Source organism: Ambystoma mexicanum, chromosome 2q (genome assembly GCF_040938575.1).
Source record: "Ambystoma mexicanum isolate Mex_15411 chromosome 2q, UKY_AmexF1_1, whole genome shotgun sequence".
Lineage (NCBI taxonomy): Eukaryota > Metazoa > Chordata > Amphibia > Caudata > Ambystomatidae > Ambystoma > Ambystoma mexicanum.
The window spans coordinates 1284691403-1284716351 of record NC_090924.1 but is presented as its reverse complement, the minus strand read 5'-3'; the positions used below and the strand labels follow the sequence as shown (position 1 = coordinate 1284716351).

General features: G+C 48.5%; 1 protein-coding gene across 3 annotated transcripts in view; it reads left to right on the top strand.

Annotated features, from left to right (window-relative positions):
• Positions 1-24949, top strand: part of DNAJC13 (DnaJ heat shock protein family (Hsp40) member C13) — a 2820731-nt gene that overhangs the window by 2651661 nt on the left and 144121 nt on the right. For all 3 annotated transcript variants that reach the window (XM_069648714.1, XM_069648713.1, XM_069648715.1), the window contains one exon: positions 10682-10825. In XM_069648714.1, the coding sequence (XP_069504815.1) occupies positions 10682-10825 (144 nt within the window). The remainder of the gene's footprint in view (positions 1-10681; positions 10826-24949) is intronic.

The following is a 24949-nucleotide window of genomic DNA, read 5'->3' as shown; positions in this document are numbered from 1 at the left end:
TTGTTGTTCTGAAATGTGGTAAACCAGGGTTTTTCTCCCCTCGCAGGATTCTCAAACTTAGGTGGGCTCTCCTCTGTGTACCTAATACGCATTACTGTTGTTCCGCAACCTGTGCTTGCCGCTCTATTCCTTGTCTGCGGGCGCTCGCATCGTCTGTCTCCCCCCACTCCCTCCTACTCCATGGTGCTCTCTATCTCGCCTATCTTCTCTAACTGCTTCTCCATTGACTATCCTGCTCTCCTCACTAAATCTGGTAGGAAAAAGTTTAAAAAGGACATCCTGGTCTCCAACCCAGGCCTCCCTATCGCTGACACCTACACTAGTGCCTGCTCTAAGGAAACTCTCACTGACATCCTCTTTTTCGTGCCTTCACCTGACCTATGGACCCTTCATATGGGCTCTGTGTTCTCTCCTTTTTCCTCTGCTCCCATTAATGGTGGCACCCGTTGGGATGTCCTCTTGGCCCCCTTCCGCTCCTCTAAGGCCATCATTAATGTCTACGCTAATGGGACCGTCTTGGTCCTCAGGCCAACCTTCACCTCTTTGATAGACGCTTCCCTCGCCTCATCAACTTCCTTTCCTCTCCCACTGTCCCCCCTCCGCTGTCCTCGGCTACCTTGCCTCTACCCTCCCTCCCTGCCCCCTCTCGTGCTCCTTCTTCACCTCCTTCTTCTACACCTCTGCAGGGCGTACCTCTGATCTGTACCCCTCCCCGGAAGTCCTTCAAGGCTGGCAACCTTCTCCACATTGCCACTCTTAACTCTCGCTCTGCCATCAAGCATTCCTCTGATATCTGTCGCCTTCTTGAGGGACTGGACCTTGACGTCCTCGGTCTCACTGAGGCATGGTTCACAGCCAGCTCTGTCACCAGCTTTGACACACTCCTACCTGACGGTTACAAGATCTTCTCCGTGCCCAGGCCCGACCGCGCAGGTGGGGGTGTTGCCCTTATCTTCCCTGAGTGGATTCCTGCCACTGTCACTCCTACGCAGACCTACTCCTCTTTTGAATGTCTTGTCTGCCGACTCTCTCTCTCTCCTAGCCATTCCCTTACCGTGGCTACTATCTATCGGCCACCTGGTCAAATTTCCTCCTTCCTCTCTGAGTGGGCTGACCTCTCCTCCTCACTCCTGTCCTCAACCACTCAACTCCTCTTTCTTGGTGACTTCAACATCCACCTTGATGCCTCCTGTCCCCCCACTGGACTCTTTCGTGACCTCTGCGACTCTCTCTCACTCTCTATTCTCCCGTCTGGGCCTACTCACTCTGCAGGGCACACTCTTGATGCTCTGATCTCTTCTGACCTTCCCCTCTCTGTCCCTATCTCCATTCCTCTCTCCTGGAGTGATCACTTTCCCCTAACCTCCCACCTCACCCTCCCTACCCCACAGGCAAAGCCACCCTCATCATTGCCACCCACCTTCTCGGTCATCCGACCCATGAAGCGTGTGTCAGTTGAGGCTTTCGCTGCCACCCTCTCGCCCCCCTCTCCCCCTTCGGCTGACTCCCACCCTGACACAGCCCTCTCCATGCTCCACTCTGCTATATCTGATACTCTTGATATCCTTGCCCCTGTCATGAGAATCCGCCTGAAGCCCAAAGCCAAATGTAACTCCTGGTATGACTCGGATCTCGTCACCCTAAAACGCAAGTGCAGGGTGGCTGAGAGGAAATGGAGTGCTTCATGTTCATCCTCTGATAAACTAGCCTGCCGCCTTCTCCAAAAGCAATACCGTCTCTCCGTTCTCACCAAAAAGAGAGCCGTTATCCAAGCCCGCATCTCTGCGGCATCCAACAACTCGGCTGAACTCTTTAAAATCTGCAAGGAGCTTGCCAACCCTGCTGCAGTCTCTACCTCTTCTGTCCCCTCCCAGGCCCTCTGCACTGCACTGGCCTCTCACTTCATCTCAAAAACTCAGGACATCCTGTCCTCACTCTCCTCCTATCACCTCCCTCCCTCTCTTCCCGGCTCTTCCTCTGGCCCTTCTGCAGCCACCCCTCCTCCCTCATTCTCTGCCTTTCCACTTTTTTCTGCTGACGAGGTTTCCAGACAAGTCCGATCTATTAAAGTCTCGTCTAAACAGGTTCACCCCTGTTCCTCCAAAACTATCAAGGACCACATTGACTCCCTGGCTCCTGCCCTGGCTGACTTCTACAACCACTCCTTCGCCTCTGGAGTCTTCCCATCCCCCCTCAAGCACTCCCTGGTGCACCCTCTTCTCAAGAAACCCTCTTCCGACCCCTCCTGCCCGGCTAACTATCGCCCAATCTCCATCACTCCCTTCCTGGGCAAGCTCCTTGAGAAACTGGCCATCTCCCAGTTTAACCTCCATGCTGAAACTGTTGGTAGTCTCAATGACCATCAATCTGGCTTCAGAGCGGCCAGAAGCACGGAAACTGCTCTTCTGAACATCCGTGAGGACCTGCTCTTGAACCTCAACTCCAATACTCTGTGTGTTCTCATCCTGCTCGATCTCTCTTCTGCCTTTGACACTGTCAACCATGCCATCCTGCTCAACCGTCTCCACCTGTGGTGTTCCCCAGGGGTCTAATCTGTCTCCCTGGCTTTTCAACCAGTATCTGGCACTCCTTGCCCACCGCATCGCTGCTCTCTGCCCCTACTTTCAGTGCTATGCGGACGACACCCAATTCATTTTCAGGCTACCCTCGGCCTCCTCCTCTCCTTCCCTCATCTCTGACTGTCTGTCTGCCATCCAGGAATGGTGTGCCGCCAATGACCTCTGCCTTAATGCTAGTAAGACTGAGATTCTACTCATCGGCACACCCACTCCCTCCTTCCCTGCAGCTCTCTGGCCGGCCTCTCTTGGCCCTCTTCCTGCTCCTACCTGCAAGGCAAAAAACCTTGGGGTCATCTTCGACTCCACACTCTCCTTCTCTCCTCATATATCTGACGTCTCTAAGAAGTCACACTACCAGCTGCACCTCCTCAGAGGTATTCTTGCCTTCCTCTCCTTCCCCCAGAAGCTCACTGTCTCCCGAGCCCTGGTTCTCTCGAAGCTGGACTACTGTAACAGCCTCTATCTTAATCTGCCTGCCTCCACTCTCCGCCCCCTGCAACTCATCCAGAACAGAACTGCGAGACTTGTCCTTGGCCTCAAGCCCAGGTACCGTATCTCTCCAGGACTGAAATCACTACACTGGCTCCCAGTGGCTGCGAGGATTAAGTTCAAAACCCTCTGCATTGTCCACAAGGCCTTCTGGGGCCTGGGGCGTAAATACCTTCAACTCTCTCTTCCTAAATATCTTCCCTCCCGAGCCCTTCGCTCATCCATCTCCAACTCCCTCAGGGTCAGCCGCTTCTCGAAGCAACGAGCTGGGGGTAGATCTCTCGCCGTGGCAGGGGCCTCCCTCTGGAACAGCCTTCCTGCCTCCCTGAAACTTGAGGAGAACCATCTCCGGTTCAGGAAGCACCTCAAAACCTTCCTCTTTGCTTCTGCTTTCTCTCTCCCTCTCCCCTGCTAAATTCTCGACTGAATCTGCACCTAATCTGCAACTGGGCCACTCTCACCGACCGCGGTCCTGGGCCCAGCCACTCTCCTCTTGCACTGCCTCCCTGGCAACCTCTGCACTGAAGGACTGTTTCTGTATCCCTACAGCCCCCCCCTTCCCAGCACTTGTCTGCACTTACCTTGCACTTGCCACCAGCTGGCCCTATTTATTTACTTATTCTACTTGCTTGTACTGCACTTCCCCCCTCCCCTTCCCCTTGCACTTTTCTCTTCCCCCTCCCCTTGCGCGGTCTGAATGACACATGGCCTAGTAGGATCGTTGTCTGTCTTCCCCTTGTTCCCCCCTCCCTGCCTCTTCGCGCCTTGAAACACTTGTGTATAGGTGCGTTACAAATGCCATATCATATCATAAAGATAATAGGACTAGGATCAAAATCCCGGCATAGGAAGTGGTTTATACAGTTTGGTGGTGGCTGAGGAGAAAGCTAGTGTTGGTGGGCAAAGAGCCATTCTTTCACTTTTGATCTGAAAGACCAGAAGGATTGTTCAGCTCTGATGGCCGTGGGGAGGGCGTTCCACTACTTGGCCCCTAACACCGGGAAACTAGACCGCCCTGCAGTTTTCAGTTTGTACTTGGAGATATTGAGGCAGTGTAGGTAGGAGGATCTGCTGGATCTAGATGATTGGTTCCTCGAGAATTTGTCGGTCAGGTATTTAGGGGCTGTTTTTGACGGGCATTTATGTGTGACGACAAGTGTGCGCAGCAAGATTCGTCATGTACTGGCAACCAATGAGTGTCCCGTCTAATGGCAGAGATATGATTAGAGCGCAGGATATTCAGGGCTGATCTAAGGGCTTTGTTCTGAAGAACTTGTAGTCTATTTAGATTGCGATCAGTAGAGCCTAGGAATAGTGTGTTTACAATAATCCAGCTTGGATAAGATCAGGGCCCTGGCTAGTGTGAGGCAGCTGTTTGTGGACAGAAAGGGTTTGCAGGCATTGATTAGTTTGTTGGTGTATGCTGTGGCAGAGGCTGTGGTATTTACTTGGTTTTTGAGGGAGAGGGTGGAGTCTAAGTAAACGCCTAGAGTTTGAACCTCTTTGGCGACTTTCATGTTGTTCCCATCTATGTTGAAGGTTTTGTAACGAGGTTCAAGTTTGTTCAAACGAATTTGGGAGCCAACAATCAGAAGTTCCGTCTTGTTGTTTAGACAGAGGCTATGGGTAGCCATCCATGCCTGAATATCAAGGTAGATTTCATTTAGCTTTTTGGAGTCTTTTTCGTAGCAACCAGTGAGTGTAATGAGGGCTTTCCTGCACACTTTTGCCCAGCATTATGTTTTGTGTTTGTCGGGACAAGATGCTCATTTTTGGTCGCCCTATCCCCCAGTTTCCTGGTGAAGATGATGTTCTCGCTCTCCTCCCTCTTGCTGCTTCTGTACATTTAAGACGAGGAATCTGTGGGATGAAGGAATCCATGATGAACATATTACTTAACTCGATAATGTTTTTTTTTCTTCTTAGCATATGACAGTTTCTTACAAAAAAAGTACAGATGTACAGCATTGGAAGTAGGACAGAAGACATGGGGACTACAATGCCTTACAAATGGGTATTGGGGATTAACTAACCACGGAGTCATTATCCAATAACATGCAGAACACCGTCACAGTAGTACTACCATTATGTACTACGCTTAATCAAGCAATCCGAATCAATAAAAATGGCTTAAATTATGTCCAGTTATCGTTATGCCGGCAAGTAGTAGGGGGGAGTACAAGTAACCTCTCTTACATGTTATAGAACCATGTTCGATCTGAAAACCATTATTACTTATCTGGGGTCTTGCTAGAAGTCCCCTGACGTAGCACAAATCTCTTGGCTAGTATAAAACGAAGGCTTAAGAAATTGTACATGCATTTAGAGACCTTATCGTATTGGCTAAATAGACAGACACTAGGCAACACCTGAAGATGAACCCCAGTGATGGCCTCAAGCGTGGCACATACTTCACTCCAAATGTTTTGTTGGGCCGGACAGGCCCATACGACATGAAAATATTTGGCTTAATCAGACCTACACCTGGGGCAAATGCGCCCACACAGTCTTCTCCAAAGAGGCGAAACCTAGCCGAGTGTAGTGCCATCTGTTTAGGATTTTCAGTTGGATCTGTTAGAACCTTGAATGAAGACACCGGGCCTCATTACGAGATTCGCGGTAATGCAAAAATGATGCCGGTAAGGGAAAACCGGCACTGCATACCGCTCCGGCCTATTATGAGTTGACAACCCGGTATCAGCGCCACCGCTGAGACCGTGCACCCCTGTACCTGCAGGCACACGGCCCTTCGGCTCGGCAATACCAGGATGGCACTAACCGGAGGACATCACAAGTCATGCAGACATGCAACTACCGGCATCACAAATAAGGAATACTGGGATGGCGGCATCACCGGCATTGCGAATCACCCGTTAACAGTAATGTGCAGTGTTCCCAACTGCCACAGATGCACACAATCAGCACAGGTGGAGGCAATGGAGTCTGGCCGAGCACAAAAGGAGCACACCCACACACCACACCCCTTTCCATACCAAAATGATCCCACTTGCAGTTGCGATATTGCGGCTGGAGGACATGCTTGCATTGCTACACCAGCAACAACCACAACAGGCACCACAGAGGAGACACAGGAGGAGAATGAGAGTGAGACAGGCCCAGCAAGTCCCACCAGTGCAGCCAGTGGTACCACGCAGGCAGCCTCCAATCCCTTGCATCAGAGCCAGTCCATTCAACCTAACCCCTGAGCAGATCCACACTCTGTACCGGGACACCATCACCACCATTATGGACATGATACAAGACGATATTGTCAGCCTGATTTAAATACGCACCGCCATCCCCCCTCTACTGAAGGTAGTGTCTGTGCTCCACTGTGCTCCACTTCCTGGCCACAGGCACCTACCAGCACACAGTGGGGCAGATGCATGACATATCACAACCTTTTTTTTCACGCATGCTGAACCAAGTGCTGGATGCCCTCCTGAAGCACTCCAGCGACTACATATCCCTACCACGGACTGCCCAGGAGATCTTTGACACAAAAGTTGGCTTCCATGCACTAGCAGGCATGACAAACTGTATTGGTGCTCTTGACTGCACCCATGTGGAATTGGTGGTCCTGCATGCCATGGAGGTGGTGTACCTCAATCGTAAGCTATACCACTCCATCAATGTACAGATTGTATGTGACTCCAGCAAGATCACACACATTGTTGTGCCCGATATCCCGGATCAACTCATGACTCAATGGTCCTGCGGAACTCCACGCTACATGTAGCGACATGCAGGACGACATGCCTGGGTGCTTGGTAAGTTGCATGACAGGCACATGGCAGTGTAATGTGGGGAGAGATGCACACACCACCCTGGTGTGATTGGGGTGGTGCCTGCACAATGTACTACTGATAAGGACCAGGTTCTACTGATCCCAGGATAGAGTGTGGGGTGGAGAGCTCTGCCACCTCTAAATGGGAAGACTTTCACAGTACAGGTGTTTTTCTTGCATCCACTGGAACATTTTCTTCCAAGCTTAAATTGTCATACAAGCATTCATTGGCGGTTGTCGAAAGACACTACAGACAACCTAATAACTCCTTTCCCAGTCGATTAGCCTTCCAGTTTCAGATGAGGATACAGCAAGTCTGTCAAGCACCAATAGAGACCGCATATTGGGTCTGAGCTACGACGTAGTATAGTCTGATGTTCGGAGCCAAGAAACCCCTTTATCATATGGCTTGCTAAGATCCCCCCATTTCATCCAAACTGTCCCAAAATGCCAAATTAATTTTAATATCACTGTATCTAGTGTTTCGAAGAATCTACCTGGCCATGTATGTATATTTTGGAAAATATAGAGAAATATTGGGCTAATTGTCATTTTCAGAAGAGAAATGTTCCCAGTCCACGTGATTGGTACCACCCCATCTATCCAGTTTGACTGGTGAGGAGACCAAGGTAGGTATTATAATTATCACCATAGAGTGAGTCCTAAGAACTAGATACCATAACTCCCCCGAAATATGTTGTATTGTTTGGAGCCCAGGTGAATTCCCCAGCATTTGGTGGGTTAGGTGTTGCATCTGTAATGGGAAACAGTTTAGATTTGGTTGTATTAATTTGTAATCCGGAGTATTTACCAAATCTCGTGACGTTGTACGTTATTAGCTCAAGATTTTCATGCAGGTTCCTGGAAAACAGAATATCTGCGTGTTAGGCAGAAACCTGTGCAGTTCCCTTGGGGACCACTGCAAAAGATTTAGGACTACAGGTGTTGGCAGTAAACCCACTTGGTAGCAGTCTGTACCAACCAGATTTACCTAATAGCTGTGGCTGAGCAGTCAGACTTCCCTCAAGAAGAGTTAGGCAGTATGTAAAGTATACACAATAAGCACTCAGACACAATAGCACAAGCAAACACTGACCAGAGCTTTGGTATCAAGGTATATAATTATTTATTTAAATACACACTTGTTGAGACACTCCAGCACTATTATTGTAAATCACTTCAAACACAGTTACTATTAATCTATATACATCCCTTATTCCTTATCAGACAAGTCTTAGTTAACACCACTTATTTCCAGACAGAGGTGAGCGCTTAACTACAGATGGCACTCCAATAAGTTAACGAAAAAGTTAGGGAAAAAGGCAGAATGTATGAAAATACACCACACTAATACTTAAGAACTCTTAAGCAAGGCAGGAAAGTCAAAAGTTACTTGTGAGCCAAAGTCCATAGGCTGGGCCCACTCTTGGAGAGAGCAGGGCACAAATGCACCCAAGATCACACAATGACAACAGGCTTAAAAAGTCTTGCAGGGAGTTCAGAAAGGTTTTAGTTAGGCTCAGAAAAGTTTAGCCAGGGTGTCCCAGGCAAACCCAGGTTTGAAGGCCGGGAGCTAAATCTACCCAGTACAGTCGGTTGCAAGGGTTGCCAGGCGGAGCACGGTACCTTATGTGGAAAGGATCCTCCAGCGGGGGCATTTGTTCCTGGCAGCAGGTGCAAGTCGCAGCGTCGTCCAGAGGAAGAGAAGATCTCGACGTGAAGGAAAGATGAAGGTCATTGCACTGCCAGGGAAGAAACCAGCCACAGAGTTTTCCGGTTAAAGGTACTACCCTTTGATTCGCGGTAATGGTAAAACGTGTTATCCCGGTTGCCGGGATGCTTGGCACGGGCAAGGCGGCCACGAGATGCTCCAGGAAGCGAAAAAGGAAGCAGACTGGTTATCCCCACCAGTCGAAGGAAGAAGACTCTCCAGGCTGGAGATCTCCTCTGTCGTTGGGAAAAGTGGTGAGACGGTTCAGCAGGGCTCCACCGGTGGTGTCGTCGTAGCAGGTCGGCTCAGCTTCTCCCTCATCGGATTCTTCGGTCCTGTGGCGACTTCTAAAGATCCAGTCCCCAAAGCCCTGCTTTTATGCAGAAAACCCCCATTCACTCAGCCTAGCTGTCACTCAAACATGCTAAGTGGTGAGCCGGCCGTCTCACCACTTGGGCCAATCAGGACAGAGTGCGACTTGAGTTGCCTAGGCAACTCAGTCCAGGGTGCCTAAATCCCCCTCCACCCCTCCTAAGTACCCCAGACAGAGTGGCACCACTTTGGAGGGCTTCTGTGGAGACGCCTGCCAAAAAGTGGAACAAAGGGCTCAACTTGGGTTGGAGTCACAGAAGCGAACACAAACGCCATTTTAGAACCGGGTTCTGGCAAAAAATACCAACCGGAGAATTAATATTAAATAAATAAACCGGCGGTATGTTCGAGGCTATAGGAAATAAATAATTAAAGTTGGTAGCCTCGAACAATGGGAAATCCCATAGAGATATATTTGCGGTCGAATATAGAAAGTAGTATCCACTGCCACCAGCCAAAACTCGATCAGGGGGGACGGAGACGTGCCCCCTCGACTAACAGACCCCGGGGCAATCGAATTGCCCTGGCCAGTACGTCCACAATATGATGGTTTGTACTGCTTCTGTTCAGAATTTGAGACTAGTAAAGTCAATGGTGACTTTACATGCCCTGAGAGACAGTAGTCAGTCCCAGGGTATGGAGTCTATATTGGGGGGGTCACTATGACACCCCTGTGTTACTGCACTGAGGGTGCTGTGTAATGCACATCACAAAAACACATGAAGCCCTATGGAGTAAAAGACCCCATAGCCCATTAAACACAACTAGAGTCAAAGAAACACACTCAAATCATGCCCAAGAGTGAGGGTAAAAGTCTCACTCTTGGCAGGAGAAAAAAATAAACCCCCAAAATCCAGCAAAGCTGCTGGGGGACTCACTAGGTTTGGGAAATTAGCCTTTACAGAGAATTCTCCCTAACACTGCATAAGTGAAATTATCTCTGGACAACCACTAATCCTGATACCCTTGCATAAATGTTTGCGCCTTATCAGATGTCCAAGTGTTTCTATCGCATTCACAAAAAGAAGCAGCAGCATCCCTGTTTAGTGCCTTTCTCAATTGTTATCGGCCCCGACATTTCACTATTGGGGCATACCCTGGCCAACGCAGATCTGTATAGCAAGCGTAAATATCTTACAAATTGGGGGCCAAAGCCCCATTGTTCAAGGATCGCACAGAGAAATCTCCAGGATACAGAATCACAAGTGTTCTGGGCATTCAGCATGGTCACAACCACCTGTGCCCTGGGTCTGGTCGTTCCATGATCATGTTTTTTCTGATGGATTAATCCTTCTCACGCAGATTCCTCATCGCCCTCCCAAACTGTCCTCTTTGCAGATAGCTTGTGCACCGTCTTCTGTTCTACAATTCCCTTTGATGCTGAGTGCTAAGGAAAAAGGTGGTACTGAAGTTTTGGGGCTTAACTGGCTCATATATACTGACCTCAAGTCCCATGTGGCGTGAGTTGTGCACAACAGTGCAGAGCAGTGTCTCCTGTTAACTGTAAGCATTTCTAGAGGCAGATGGTGCTCTAGAAGATATATCTAAGATGAGGAATCTATCTAATGAAGGACCAATCCATCAGAAAGAACATTACCAGTACATTTTTCTTTGTGAATATGCACATGCACAATATCTTATTCATCATAACCTGCTCATACCCTTATGCATGTTCCCTATTTTGGAATTCTGTACTTTTTTATGCTTGGACTGCCTCGTTTAACGCCTTTTTCTCTTCTTTAGGCTTTGAAAGTTGATCTGGTGCCATATTTGCTGAGGCTGCTTGAAGGCCAAGGCCTGGAAAATCTGGACAGCCCTTCTGCCACAAAGGCTCAGATTGTGAAAGCTCTGAAGTCGATGATGCGCAGCCTGCAATATGGCGAACAGGTGGGTACTAATATAATACGACAAGCTTAATAATTGTTTTTCCGTTTTCAATCACCACTCACTGATTGCTATCTGAAAGCCTTTGTCAAGTAACCTAATCAACTGGGTGACTCAAGAGCTTGAAGCAGGCCTGTGGGTTGTTTATATCTGGTTCACTGGCTAGAATTGACCCAGGTTAATTGTGCTCAAAAGTTTACATCTGTTGATTTGTTCTGTAGCCTATGTTATCTAGTTTAGTGTCCTCAATACATGTCTAAGTGGACAGCTGCCTGTTCACTCCAAAATCCTTATCACATGTGGCCTCAATTATCTTTATGTGCGGTCTCAACATCATAGTGAACATGATTGGATGGGAATTAAGTCTGCACTATCCTCTCATCTGCTTAATTATGCTAGAAATTGACACTTAATATTATTACATCACTTGTAAAGTACAACATTCACCACCTGTGTCGTCTCTTGGTGCTGAGCCAGATAAAGAGAGTGAATTGGGGACTATTTAGTTCTTTAAGAGACTTTGCTTTAAAGTTTTGAGAAATGTGAGGTGGACCTGACTGGAGCTTATTCAGCGAGGGAGGCACTTTTAGAGTTCTGAGGTGACATTGTCAGAGGAATAAAGATTACTACACAAACATTATTGCTCTAAATTGGTGGCAATGAAAAAGTGGCCCAGCTAATGGAAGACTTGGTGTGGCAGCCAGAAGGCTTTAAATGCAATGCCTTTGCTGACAATGAGCCAGTGAAGAGCTGGTAGGGTGGGGATTAAGTAATGTGTTAAGTAAGGCCCAGAATACGGGATCTGGCCACATTCTGGATGTGCTGCAGCTGATGGGTAAGGAAGGCTGATGTTAGCACCGTTTCATAATCTATTTGTAGCAAATGAGCATTGATTATGGACACTTTGTATAGGAAGGAGAGGTGGAGAATGGTCCTTAGGGTATTGAGAACAAAAAGGATAACGTGTTGCCCACCGCATTTATTTAAGGTACGCATGAAAAATCAGCATTGAGCAGCATGCCAAAACATTTGAATGAATGTAATGAAGAGGAAGGTGGGCAAGTACAGGGTTAGAGATGGGGTGGGTTATTGGTAAAAATACTTTTTCCATTGTAGAGTTTGAGCCAATTGTCAAGCATCTAGTTGTCGATAGCTGGCATGCAGTAATTGATGTGAAGACTGGGTTATTGGCCAGTCTAAAGACATTTTTGTTTCTCAAAAGTGTGTGAGTAGGAAGCAAAACCAGGGGACAAACTTGGATCTTAAAGGTTGTAGGTGCAAGGTTTTGATTGGGATTGGAAAGCGAAGGGAGATCAATGACCTGCAAACTATCAGAGAGGAAAGTGCTGATGCATGAATAGTGCAGGCCCTTAGTTTCCTCATGAGGGGATCTTGAGGAGGATGGGAAATGTCAAATGCTGTCAGACGCCACTGATCAGTTAAGCTGAATGAAGGCATGAACACTGTCTGCAATGACGCTCATGTCCTCTAAGACTCTGTGAAGGATGCACCTCTTAGTTCTGAAGAGGGTGTGGAAGCCAGCCTGGATGTAGTTCTGGTGATGATTAGCTCCAAAAAGGATTGAAGGTGGAGAGTGACACATTTCTGTTGGGATGCACGTTCAGATTGCTGCCCCTCCTAGGATTTAGACTGCAGAAAATATACTGAAACAAGGGGAATAAGTACAGGACGGTTTAGTGGGCGGGGGGTGCTCTTTGGATGGGAATAATTGGTGGGAGTGGAAAATCACATAGGGGGAAACTAACAAGTAGCTTTGTCATAGAAGTATGTAGGATACGTTATACATACATAGTTATAACATAAAGCAGTGTTGCATCTAAGAAGTAGGCCTGACTCTTCGCAAGGCCATGTTTTGGGTAGACAGAACAAAGAGGCCTCATCTCTAGTCTGACCATCTGATTCCGATTCCAAGGTGAAGCAAGGAACACGCAAATACACCCACATCAGTTAGGTCTTTGAGCAAATTAGACAGGAATGTGTGTAGCTGAATAGGCGAAGGCCTGCGGCCCAATGCCAAGGTCGTATTCCTGGCAGCAAAGGCAGAGGTCTCAGGATGCCAAAACACAAACCAAGATTTAAGGCACTAGCGCCCCCCAGAATTACGGTCATTCCATTTGAACTACCAGATGTGCAGGGAAATGGGCCCTAAATCATTTGCGAACTGGATAAATGAGTGGCACACTAGGTTTAGTCTCGGGGAGGGGAACGGATAAAGGGGACCACAGAAAACAATGTGATTTATGATTTGTGCCATGGAGAGCTAAGAATGATGCCCATACAGTAAGGTGGGCATGATGGGGGCGCTGATGTGTCTGGGATGAGTAAAGAGCTGTTTTGTTCGAAAGGACCAGACTGACCTCGAATTTGTCTACCAAGTTCATGTTGATAACCAAGTGCACATCACATGGTTGGGATCGGAGGTAGGGTGGTGCCAGTTGAACTTAAACAATTACTTTGCAGCATTTCAGGCTGGACGAGAACGTTACCCACGTGTGGTGAAGATGGAAGAGAAGACAGCTGAACCAATGGGAGAATGGGCTAAATGTAACCATTAACATGTATGTAGGTGGTAGCCAATGAGGGTGGGGGATTAACATATATATATATATATTTCTGAGGCTTGTGGAATCTGCTTAGATCACATGCTCTGCATAGGCCGAGATCTAGTGGAAGCTGCAGAGTATTGCAGTTTGTTTTTCGAAGCTCGAAAAGGGGCGTGTAATACTATCCCTAGTGTGACGTCACTGTACCGATGATCCCTCACACGTGTAGGACCCTCAGATTGTTTTTTTCTGCCATTCTAGTCAGGCGCATGTTGCGGAGTTCCCTTGGCATTAGCCATTTATACTAAAATTATTGTTCAAACTTCCCCGTCCTTTTCCACCTTGTGCCAAAGATCGACGCCGGTGGAGATCGAGGACATTAGCCGTCGAAACTCCACGACAGACCTTAGGCCTCGAAAGGCCTCTGGCCTCGGCCCCATACAAGTAGGTAGAGTGGGGGGTGGTCATACAGGCTCCCACATTTATTTCCTACATATACCCTCCCGCTGCCAAATCGATACATATGGAGAGTACTCCTTTCAAATTCTGCCCCAAGGAAGTTCCCCTGGGTAGATGAGCACAATACGTGCAATTTGTGTCTCCCACGAGACCATCCCGAGGCTACCTGTCGAACTTGCAAGCTCTTCAAGCCGAAAACACGGAAGGACTGTTCCACTAAATGCTGGGCCCACTAAGCCAGGCAACGAGAGGCCATGGACGCCGAAGGGTCTTTTAGCGATGGCAGCAACGCCGCCGTATCGGATGGCGAGAGCAGAGGGGTGACTTCAGACACCCATGCGCAAGCCCCCTACCCCAGAGGACTGGCCGGCGGCTCAGTTATGGGGACAACACCCGGCGGCAGAAGCGCAACAACACCACTTCCACTAAGCACATCAGCACCGGCCGCGACTCGACACACGTGTCGAGCGATCGGCAACCGAAGACACCGAGAGAGCAGTCCAACGATTCTGTCCTCTCTGGGCGTTCTCGTTCGAGATTGCCTCATGGCAAAAACCAACCGTCCACGGTTGAAAAAGGTGTCACACTCCCAATACTCCCAGAGTAGAAACAGAACAGGTTGTGGTTATCCTTAGCTCCAAGGATTGGAGCTCTGTTGATATCGACAGGTTATAAGAAGAAGGTCAAAAAGACCCTAAATATTTTCATAGGTAAGCTAACACACCTGCTACCTCGGCCCCTTCAGGGTCCAAGGATTCTCAACCCCCTAATAAAAGACCCCGCTCTGATGCCCTGGTGCACGATTTAGGCACAGACCCTTTGGTCATTGACTCTTACCATCCCAAGTCATATTGTGATGAAACAGACCCACAAATGATGGAAGACCAAACAGTGGTCTCTTATTATGGTGATGATGAGGACCAGGAGGAGTAGGAGGATGAGGCTGAGGCTGAAGCCTACAATCTTGACTCCCCAATTCCTAAAGAACCCCCGGTGCATAACTCAACGGTTGATAATCAACCACTCCTCAACAAGATACTGGCAAAAGCAGCAGCCCATTTTCAGATTGACACTCAAGGTGTCCAAGAGGACAGGAAGTTTGCGGAAGAGATCCTGGGTGACAAAAGAGCCATTGCTCAGGCTATCCCTATACTAAAGTCTGTCCAGCGTAGAATTGACCCCTCGCTGGTAACTCCAAATCTTACCCGTGCGGTGAATCCACGAGTTGAAAAATTATTTCATGCCACACCTTCTGATCCCCTATATATTAAGGGCCAATTACTACCAGACTCCTTGGTAGTAACAACCACCAGAAAGAGGGCAGGTACACCACTTGCTTCTTCAGAAGCACCTCCCAAAAAGGAGAGCAAGAGACTATATACTATTGGCAGGAAGGTTGCCACCACTTCCGCCTATCGGGCACGAATTGCAAACACCACTACCCTTTTGGCAAGCTACAATTGCCACCAGTGGGAACAAGTAGCTGCTTTGGTATCTTCCACTCCTGAACCACTGAAGAGCCAGTTGGCTCAGCTGGCAGCAGATGGAAGGTCGGTTTCAGGATGCATTCTGAAAACAAACTTTGATGCAGCAGATAATGCTGGAGGACTAATTGCCGAAGGCACTGTGATAAAACGTCATGCTTGGTTAAGACAATCAGGGTTCAAACCCGAGACTCAAGCCATGCTTATAAACATGCCTGTGGAACCGGACGTACTATTCGGCAAGGCAGTGGAGGAAGCCTTAAAGATAGCTAAGGACAAGTATGAGACACTAAAATCTCTCGGACAACTTACTAATAAACCCTCAGGACAGAGGGGAAACTCTAATTTTCGTCGCTTTCGGGGCCAAAGCTCCCAGAGGGGTTCCAATTAGTATAAAAATCAAGGCACCTCATGGGGCAACAATCAGTTCCAAGCATCACAAGCCTTCCCCAGAGGGCAGCGCAGATGCCGCACTAGGGGTAGAGGCAGCCCAGCCAGAGGTGGTACGCCACCCAGTAAACAGTGACGTTCCGCTTCAGGTCCCCTCCCCTGCATCCCCAGTAGGGGGGCGCAGGTCCACCTTCACCCACGCATGCGAAGGGATCACTTCGGACAGATGGGTGCTGTCCACAGTGTTCACAGGATACTGTATACAACTACTAGAGCGCCTCCACGACCATCCTCCAAGACTGAAGGTGCACTCGTCGGAGCACCAGAAAATCCTTCTCAAGGAAATCGCCATTCTACTTGCAAATGACGCCATAGAACTTGTCCCAGGCAACCAGGTAAACTGGGGGATTTATTCAACCTACTTCCTTGTGCCAAAATAAGATCTAACAATGCGCCCAGTATTAGATTTGCGCCCTGCAAACAAGTATGTCAAGCGAGTTGAGTACCCATGATCCCTCACGCGTGTAGGATCCTCAGATAGTTTTTTCCGCCATACTTGTCGGAAGCATTGTGCGGACTTCCCTGGCTTTCAGCCATTTTACAAAAAATCAATATTAATTTCCCCGTTCTTTCACTCCTACGTCGAGACATCGAAGATCGACGCTGGTCCGAAGAACAACCAACTGTCGAGAATGCACAACGGACGTAGGGCCTCGGAAGGCCTCTGGCCTCGGTCCTGCAAGTAGGGAGAGTGGGGGGTGGAAACGTACTCTACACTCTTTATTATTTCCTACATACACTAGCCTGCTGCCTTAAGGTGACATATGGAGAGTACTCCATTTAAATGTTGCCCCAAGTGCAACCGCAAGTACCCTTGGGTTGACAAACACGCCACCTGTAATCTCTGCTTGCCGAGGAACCACTCCAAAGCGAACTGCAGAGCGTGCAAGCTTTTTAAAGCAAAAACATTCAAGGACCGCTCCACTAAGTGTTGGGCCCACCACGCCAGGCAGCTCGAGGCCATGGAAGCGGTGGGTGCCTTCAGTGATAGCAGCAACGCCGCCCTTTCGGACGGCGAGGGCACAGGGGCGTCGAAAGACACCCAAGCGCTAGTCCCCGACCTCGGAGGATTGTCCGGCAGGGCAGTTATGTGGAACACACCCGGCTTCACGAGCGCTACCCAAACTACTTCTACACCTAAACACTCTAAGTCCAACCAAGACTCGACACGCGTGTCGAGTTCTCGGAAGAAAGAGGCACATAGAGAGCGGTCCACGGAATCGGTGTCCTCTGGGCGTTCCAGGTCGAGATCGCCGCACGACACACGGCAACCGTCCACAGTTGCCAAGAGTGCCTCACTCCCCAAAGTCACGGAGGTACGTTCGTCAGAAGACAAATCCGACCTCCACCCCCAAGCCGCACACCAAAAGTCAGCTCCGGCTGCCCGTTCGGCGTCTGCCTCCTAGTCCCGACGTGCACACTCGAAAGAGAGAGACAGTACCCCTGAATCTCGACAGCCAAGCGTCGAAAGATTCAGAAAAGGCCAAACCATCAGGGAAACACTCTTCCACTCATGGGAAAGGGGACAAACAGCAGAAAGTGTCATCACATTCACCCTCTGTACCCCAGGCACACAAGGACAAACACAAGTCGTCAGATAAGGACAAATCTAAGACCCCTGTCCCAGTCACTACATCTAGGCTCATTCTGCCCACTCCTCAGGATATGGGACTAGAAGAGAAACCTCAACAGGAGGTTGTCATCCCCATTTCCAGAGAATGGAGCACTGAGGACATAGACAGGGTGATGAGGAGAATGTCTTCCTTAAACAATTTTTATGAAAAAAAACCACAGCATTTTCTTAGCTATACCCCTGACAATGCTACGCCTTCAGGATGCAAGGACCCTCAGCCTCCTAATAATAGATCTCGGTTTGATACTCCGGCTCAGGGCCTGACTTCACACCCTTACTACATCCAGCCCTACCAACAGTATCGGGATGACCCAGATATACAAATGCTGGACGACCAAACAGGGGTAGAGTATTATGGAGTTGACGAGGACCCGGATGAGGAGGAAGAAGTCTACAATATGGAGTCTCCGATTCACAACGAACCGCAAGTTACTGACTCAACAATAGATAACCAGCCCCTTCTAAATGATGTCTTGGCTAAAGCTGCAGAGCACTTCCACATAGACACTCATGGGGCACAGGAAGAGAGGGACTTTGCAGAGGAGCTAGTGGGGGACATGAGACCCATTGCTCAAGCCATTCCTATTCTCAAGTCAATCCAGCAAAGAATTGATCCTTCCCTTCTAACTCCTAATCTCACTAGGGCTGTAAACCCCAGAATTGAGAAGTTGTTCAGGGCCGCCCAGTCAGACCCACTTTACATAAGGGGTCAACTTAAGCCTGACTCTTTGGTAATCACAAACACCAGAAAGAGAGCGGGGACACCTCTATCTTCATCTGAGGCTCCCCCAGACAAGGAGAGCAAGAAGATTTATGGGTTAGGAAGGAAGGTGGCCTCCACTTCCGTTTACCAGGCAAGAATCGCCAATACCACCACTCTGCTGGCAAGCTATAATTGCCACCAATGGGAGCAGGTAGCTGCTCTCATTGACTCCGCTCCAGAACCTCTAAAGGGCCAGCTAGCCCAGATCGCGGCGGAGGGTAGAGCCGTGTCCGGTTGCATTCTGAAGACGACCTTTGATGCCGCAGATAATGCAGGCTGGCTCATAGCAGAGAGCACTGTCATTAAGAGGCACGCTTGGCTAAAACAGTCAGGGTTTAAGCCCGAGACGCAGGCTACCCGTATAGACATGCCGGTGGAACCGAATGTCTTGTTTGGCAAAGCAGTAGAGGACGCACTCAATGCTGCCAAAGATGAGTATGATTCTCTGATGTCCCTGGGGCAATTGACAAAAAAGCCCACGAACCAAAGAGGAAATAGTAATTTTCGTCACGCACGCGGCCAAATTTCCTAGAGGGGCTGCAATTACAGGGTACATCGTGGGGTGGCAACCAACAGACTACCCAGAGTAACCGCAGAGGTAATAAAAGGGGCCGTGGTAGAGGTAGAGGCAGCCCAGCCAGAGGCAGTACGCCTCCCGGAAAGCAGTGACGTTGCGCTCCGAGTCCCTTCCTGTGCATCCCCAGTAGGGGGGCGCATTTCCAACTTCACCCGGGCATGGGAAGGGATCACATTGGACAGATGAGTGCTGTCCACAGTGTCCGCAGGATACTGCATCTAACTGCTGGAGAGCCCCCACAACTACCCTCCACGACAAAATATACATTCCCTGGACCACCAAAAGATCCTCCTCGAGGAAATCGTCAATCTTCTCGCAAAGGACGCGATAGAACTCGTCCCGGGCAACCAGGTAAACAAGGGTATTTATTCAACTTACTTCCTTGTGCCAAAAAAATATTTGACAATGCGCCCAGTATTAGACTTACGCCCTGCAAAGTATGTCAAGCCCCAAAAGTTTTGCATGACTACTCTCCAAGAGGTAAACCCACTCCTAAAAAGAGGGGATTACATGGCAACATTGGACATGAAAGATGCCTATTTTCATATTTCCATGTTCCCAGAGCACAGAAGATTGTTGCGCTTCAAGGTGGACAGTCAGCACTACCAGTTCAAGGTGCTGCCTTTCGGTATAGCCTCGGGTCCAAGGGTATTCACCAAGGTATTGGCGGTGGCGGCAGCACGCTTGCGCAGGGAGACATTCCCAGTGTACCCTTATCTGGACGACTGGCTGATCACGGGGGAAACCCCAGTAATTTTCAGATGCAACATCCAAAGAACTATCGACCTCCTCTTCGAATTGGGTTTCTCTGTCAACGAGAAAAAAATCAAGCCTGGTGCCAAGCACCTCCAAACAGTTCCTAGGAGCTGTCCTAAACACTCAAGAGGGGTTGGCCTTTCCATCAGAGGAAAGAATTTGGAATCTACTACTGCAAATTCCTCAATATCAGTCCGGTCGACAGATAACGGTGTGCAAAGCGATGCGTTTGCTAGGCATGATGGCGTCATGTATTTACCTGGTCCCCCACACGCTCCTGCACATGCGACCCATGCAAGAATGGTTGACTAAACAGTGGTCTCAGGCAAGTGGTCAGTGGGACGATCTTGTGGTCGTTTCGCCAACACTAGTACAAAGTCTCCACTGGTGGACAAGAGAGAACCTGTCAAAGGGGAAACCCTTTTTTGATCCGGAGATACAGGCTGTAGTCACTACAGACGCATCCCTATCGGGGTGGGGAGCACACCTCCTTCACCACACAGCTCATGATCTCTGGTCTCACAGAGTGGCCAAGAATCACATCAATCTTCTAGAGCTTCTTCAGTCTTCAGAGCGCTTCGAGCGTTCGAACCCCACCTGTTAAACCTGTCAGTGCAGATCTTAACAGACAGCACGACCACAAAGTTTTACATAAACAAACAGGGAGGGACTTGTTTGCCAAATCTGTCCAGGCTTGCCCAGAAAATTTGGACATGGGCACCCAGACGGAACATTTACCTGTCATCTCAACATGTTCCAGGGGATCTCAATTCGCTTTGAGCAGAGACCCCCTTGCCAGAAGAACACGAATGGGGTCTGCACAGAGAAGTCGTAGAAGACCTCTTCTCACAGTGGGGTTTCCCCTCCTATAGACCTATTCGCCACAAGCGAAAACAGACAGTGCCCAGGATTCGCATCCAGGTTCCCCCAGCCAGCCTTCAAGGGGAACGCCCTGTGGATGAACTGGTCAGGGATGTTTGCCTACGCTTTTCCACCAACTCCTCTCATGAGGAAGGTGATCAACAAGATGCACAGGGAATCGATGACGCTCATCCTAGTTGCTCCCATGTGGGTGAGGCAACTGTGGTTTCCACACCTGCGCAGGCTAGCAGTGTGCGAACCCATCAGACTCCCGTGCTGGCACAACCTACTATCCCAGCACCAAGGTCAAAAAGTGCATCCTCAACCCAGCTCAATGAACTTGGCAGCATGGCTCATGAAGTCATAGAGTTTGGGCATCTCAACCTGCCACAGAGATCCATGGATATCCTAAGAGAATCTAGGAAACCAAACACGAGGCACTGTTACTTCGATAAATGGAAAAGATGTGTTATCTGGTGCCAGAATAAACAAATCAACCCGGATGATTGCCCTCCTTCCAATATTGTCACCTACATGCTCCATCTGCTGGATGCAGGGTTGGTATTTAATTCACTCGGTACACCTGGCAGCGCTGTCAGCCTACACCACCTCCCATTACAAGGTTTCGTGGTGAAAAGTACCAGTGGTTAAAGCCTTCATGGAAGGGGTAAAGAGACTCCACCCTCCAATTTCAATCCCACCACCAGGATGGGACCTTAATGTGGTGCTTGCTAAGCTCATGGGCCCACCATTCGAACCCATGCATAAAGCCAGTCTCAAACACCAACCTTTAAAACTGCCTTCTTAGTAGCCATTACATCCATAATAAAGGTCAGTGAAACTAAGGCTCTGTCAGTGCAGGATCCTTTCTTTACTGTTCATAAGGATAAACTGGTTCTACGAACACACCCTAGGTTCTCACCTAAGTTCATTTCTAAATTCCACGTTAACCAGTCCATTGAGCTTCCTGCCCTCTTCCAAGAACCCAAAAGCTCTGCTGAGGTGAAACTACACACTAGATGTGCGAAGAGCGGTCCTCTACTATGTAGACAAGACCAGGCCGCTAAGAAAAACAGACCAACTGGTGTACAGCGGTGAGGATTTAGAAGTAGAGTGATTACACCTAGAGTGCTGCTATTGCTTGGGTTCAACTAACCACAAGGCTAACACCACAAATTCTATTTAACTAAGAAATCATGTTGAATATGGGAAACTACACTGAAGAGAGTCTTTTACTCTATACTGCTGAGGTTCTGAGAACCATGTGTAGGGATAAGAATATCTCTGGTAAAGGAAAGAAATCTGAACTGATTGCAAAGTTAATGGGAAAAAGTCTGGAGAGTGGGTCAGAAGGACCTACCACTCCAGCAAATGTGGATTTGGACGTTTCTGATTCTGAGAGTGTTAATTGTGAAGAAGTAGATGAGTCATTACTAGGAAAGCCTGCAACTCCCTTGCCTGCTCAGAAGGCACAACCTCTGTCCACAGGGACCCCCACAGGTCCTACACTTACTCCTGACTTTATTGCATTTGAATAAATGAGACTTGAATTAGAAGTGAAACGTATTGATGCACAAACTGCCATCAAACATCAAGAGTTAAGGCTCAGAGAAATGGAGCTGAACCATGAACTAGAAATGAAGAAACTGTCTCTAGAAAATGCTTCTCTCCCAGAGTTTTCTAGGTCTTCCAGCCCTAAGAGACCCTGTATGCCAAATAAAATGATTGGTATGTATGAGACTAAACTTGATATTTTTGATTGGTTAGCAGTGTTTGAGTACAATCATGGGATTCAAGGTATCTCAGGGAATCAGTTGATTCCTTGGCTTTTCTCTAGTCTCCCCCCTGTTGCAAGTGAGGCTGTTATGGAATTGGGGAGGTGGATAAACGGGATTATGAGTGTGTGAAGCCAGCATTAATAGCTAGGTTTGGGAAGAACTCTTCCCAGTATCTTAAGCGGTTTAGAACCCTCAAAAAGCATGATGGTACCCCTTGGGCTACCTGGGAGTGTGAATGTTTGAAAAACCTAGATGGTTGGGTTAAGGGTTACAAAATGAACACTTATGAAGGTTTGAGGAATCTTGTAATATTGGAGTCTATCTTTGATGCCTGTTCTCCTGAGCTAAGACAGCACTTGGCTGATTCAATGGAGATAGATCCTAAGAAGCTAGCTAAGGCTGCTGACTTGTGGGTTGCAAACAGAGCAACTCACAAGGATTCTGGGGCAACTCAGAAAAAGGATGAGGGAAAGCAGCCAAAGAAAGACAACAAAGAGAGTTCCAATAATTCCAATTGAAAAGAGAGCACCAAACTTAACTAGGGTAAGCCACAAGGTAAACCAAATCAGGCTATTGTACCACCTGGTTCCACACCAGATGGAGGCCAGGGCAAACCCCCATTCCAGAGAGCATTTGGAAAATGCTTTGTTTGTGGGCTGCCTGGCCATGTGAAAGGAGATCCCAAGTGTAAGGGTAAACCTTCAGGAATCAACACTGTCTCCTTAGCCTTCTCCCAGGTGGATGAAGTGCCTATGACAAGTGGAAACGTTCAGCTACTAGCTGATGAGCCCATGAGAGTCTCAGCTAGTGTTTCTTTAGTATCCTTGGGTCTTTGGGAACAACAGAACTTAGAACTTAGAACTCAATCCCAGATAATACTAAAGAGTATTATAAAGAGTGTGTTCTTGTGAATGGACAGGAAACCCCTGCCATCAGAGACACTGGAGCCAGCATAACTGTGGTTGATTAATGTTTTAAGTGGAGGATGTTGCTAAGGCACCCAAAACACTTAACCAAGTTAGCTGGAGGCCCTGTGCAAATGGTTCCCCAGTTACCAGATCTCGTCCAGTGTAATGACATGACTGTCAGAATACCTGTAAGTGTACAGAATAACGTACCTTTGAGAGTCCTGTTGGGAAATTACCTTAAAACTCTTGGATTTGTGTCCAGCACCCACAGGCCTCCCAGCAGAAGGAAGCAGGAGCTCACAACGTCTGCAAGGGAGAGAACTTTAAGAGGCTCTCCTGGGGACATGATAGAGGAAGCTATCACCCCAAGTCCACAGGACTTACTGCCATTGCAGGACAAGAAAAGACAAAGGGGAAACCTAAGTCTGCCAGCAAGAAAACAGCAAGCACTCCTGTGCCCAGAAGGACATCTCCGAGACTGTTCAAAGTCACACCTGTGACTCACACCAGCTGAGGCTGAGTGTGAGGTTCAACCCTGTATGGTCAAACTAGATACTGAGGAATCAGATCTAGAAGAGGATCTTACCTTGGTAGGAGATCTTGACCCTGTTGACCATCCTGAGCTTTACTGGCAGAAGGTGGACCCAACAGGGAAGATTTCAGTAAGGGACAAAGAGTGTCCTACCTTGGAAGGTCTTCACCAACAGGCAGCTTCTCCGCTCAATGGGACTGAGCCTGCGAAGTATAGGTTGCACTGGGAAGATGGCCTCTTCTACAGTGAACCAACTCGGTCAACCCCTGGAGACTACAAAAAACTTGTAGTACCTCTAGTGAACTGACTCCAGTTTCTGCAGTTAGCCCATGAGGTACCTTTGGCTGGTCACTTAAGTTTTAAGAAGACCAAGGAAAGGCTATCTCTACACTTCTACTGGACTAAGATGGGTACAGAAGTAGATAAATTCTGCAGAAGCTGCCACACTTGCCAAAACTCTGGTAAGAGTGGAACCAAGAATGTGGCACCCTTAGTGCTTCTCCCAGTAGTGGGAATTCCTTTTGAGAGGGTCGGGATTGACATTGTTGGTCCTCTTGATCCTCCCACAACTTCAGGCAACAGGTTTATCCTGGTTGTAGTGGACCATGCCACTAGATTTCCTGAAGCCATACCTATGAGGACTGTTACGGCTCCGGCTATGGCTAAGGCCCTACTTAGCATTTTTACCAGAGTAGGTTTTCCTAAGGAGGTGATATCTGACAGGGGATCAAACTTTGTCCCACTACATGCAAACCATGTGGAAAACCTTTGGAGTCACCTACAAGTTCTCAACTGCCTACCACCCCCAAACCAATGGGTTGGTAGAGAGGTTTAACAGAACTATGAAGAGCATGATAGGTGCTTTATAGGAAACCCTTAGAAGAAAGTGGGACCTTCTACTGCCATACCTTCTCTTTGCATATAGAGAAGTTCCTCAGGAGGGAGTAGGATTTAGTCCCTTTGAACTTTTCTATGGCCATCCACTCAAAGGTCCATTGGCCCTGATTAAGGAGGAATTGGAGAGTGCTCCTTCCCCCAAGCCAGTCAGAGTGACTGACTATGTGGTAGGTCCCCGGAGGAGAATGTCACACATGATGACAGAGGCAAGTGATAACTTGGGGGCTGGTCAAGCTCTGGTCAAACATTGGCATGACCAGAAGGCTAACATAGTGGAGTTTACTCAAGACCAGCTTGTTCTTGTTATGGTCCCCACAAGGCAGAGGGCCTTGCAGGACAAATGGATAGGACCCTTCAAGGTTGTGGGTGAACTTGGAGAGGTGAACTATCTGGTGGACTTAGGCAATCCTAAGGAGGCTCCCAGAGTCTTTCACACCAACCGTTTGAAGATATATGTCTCCAGGC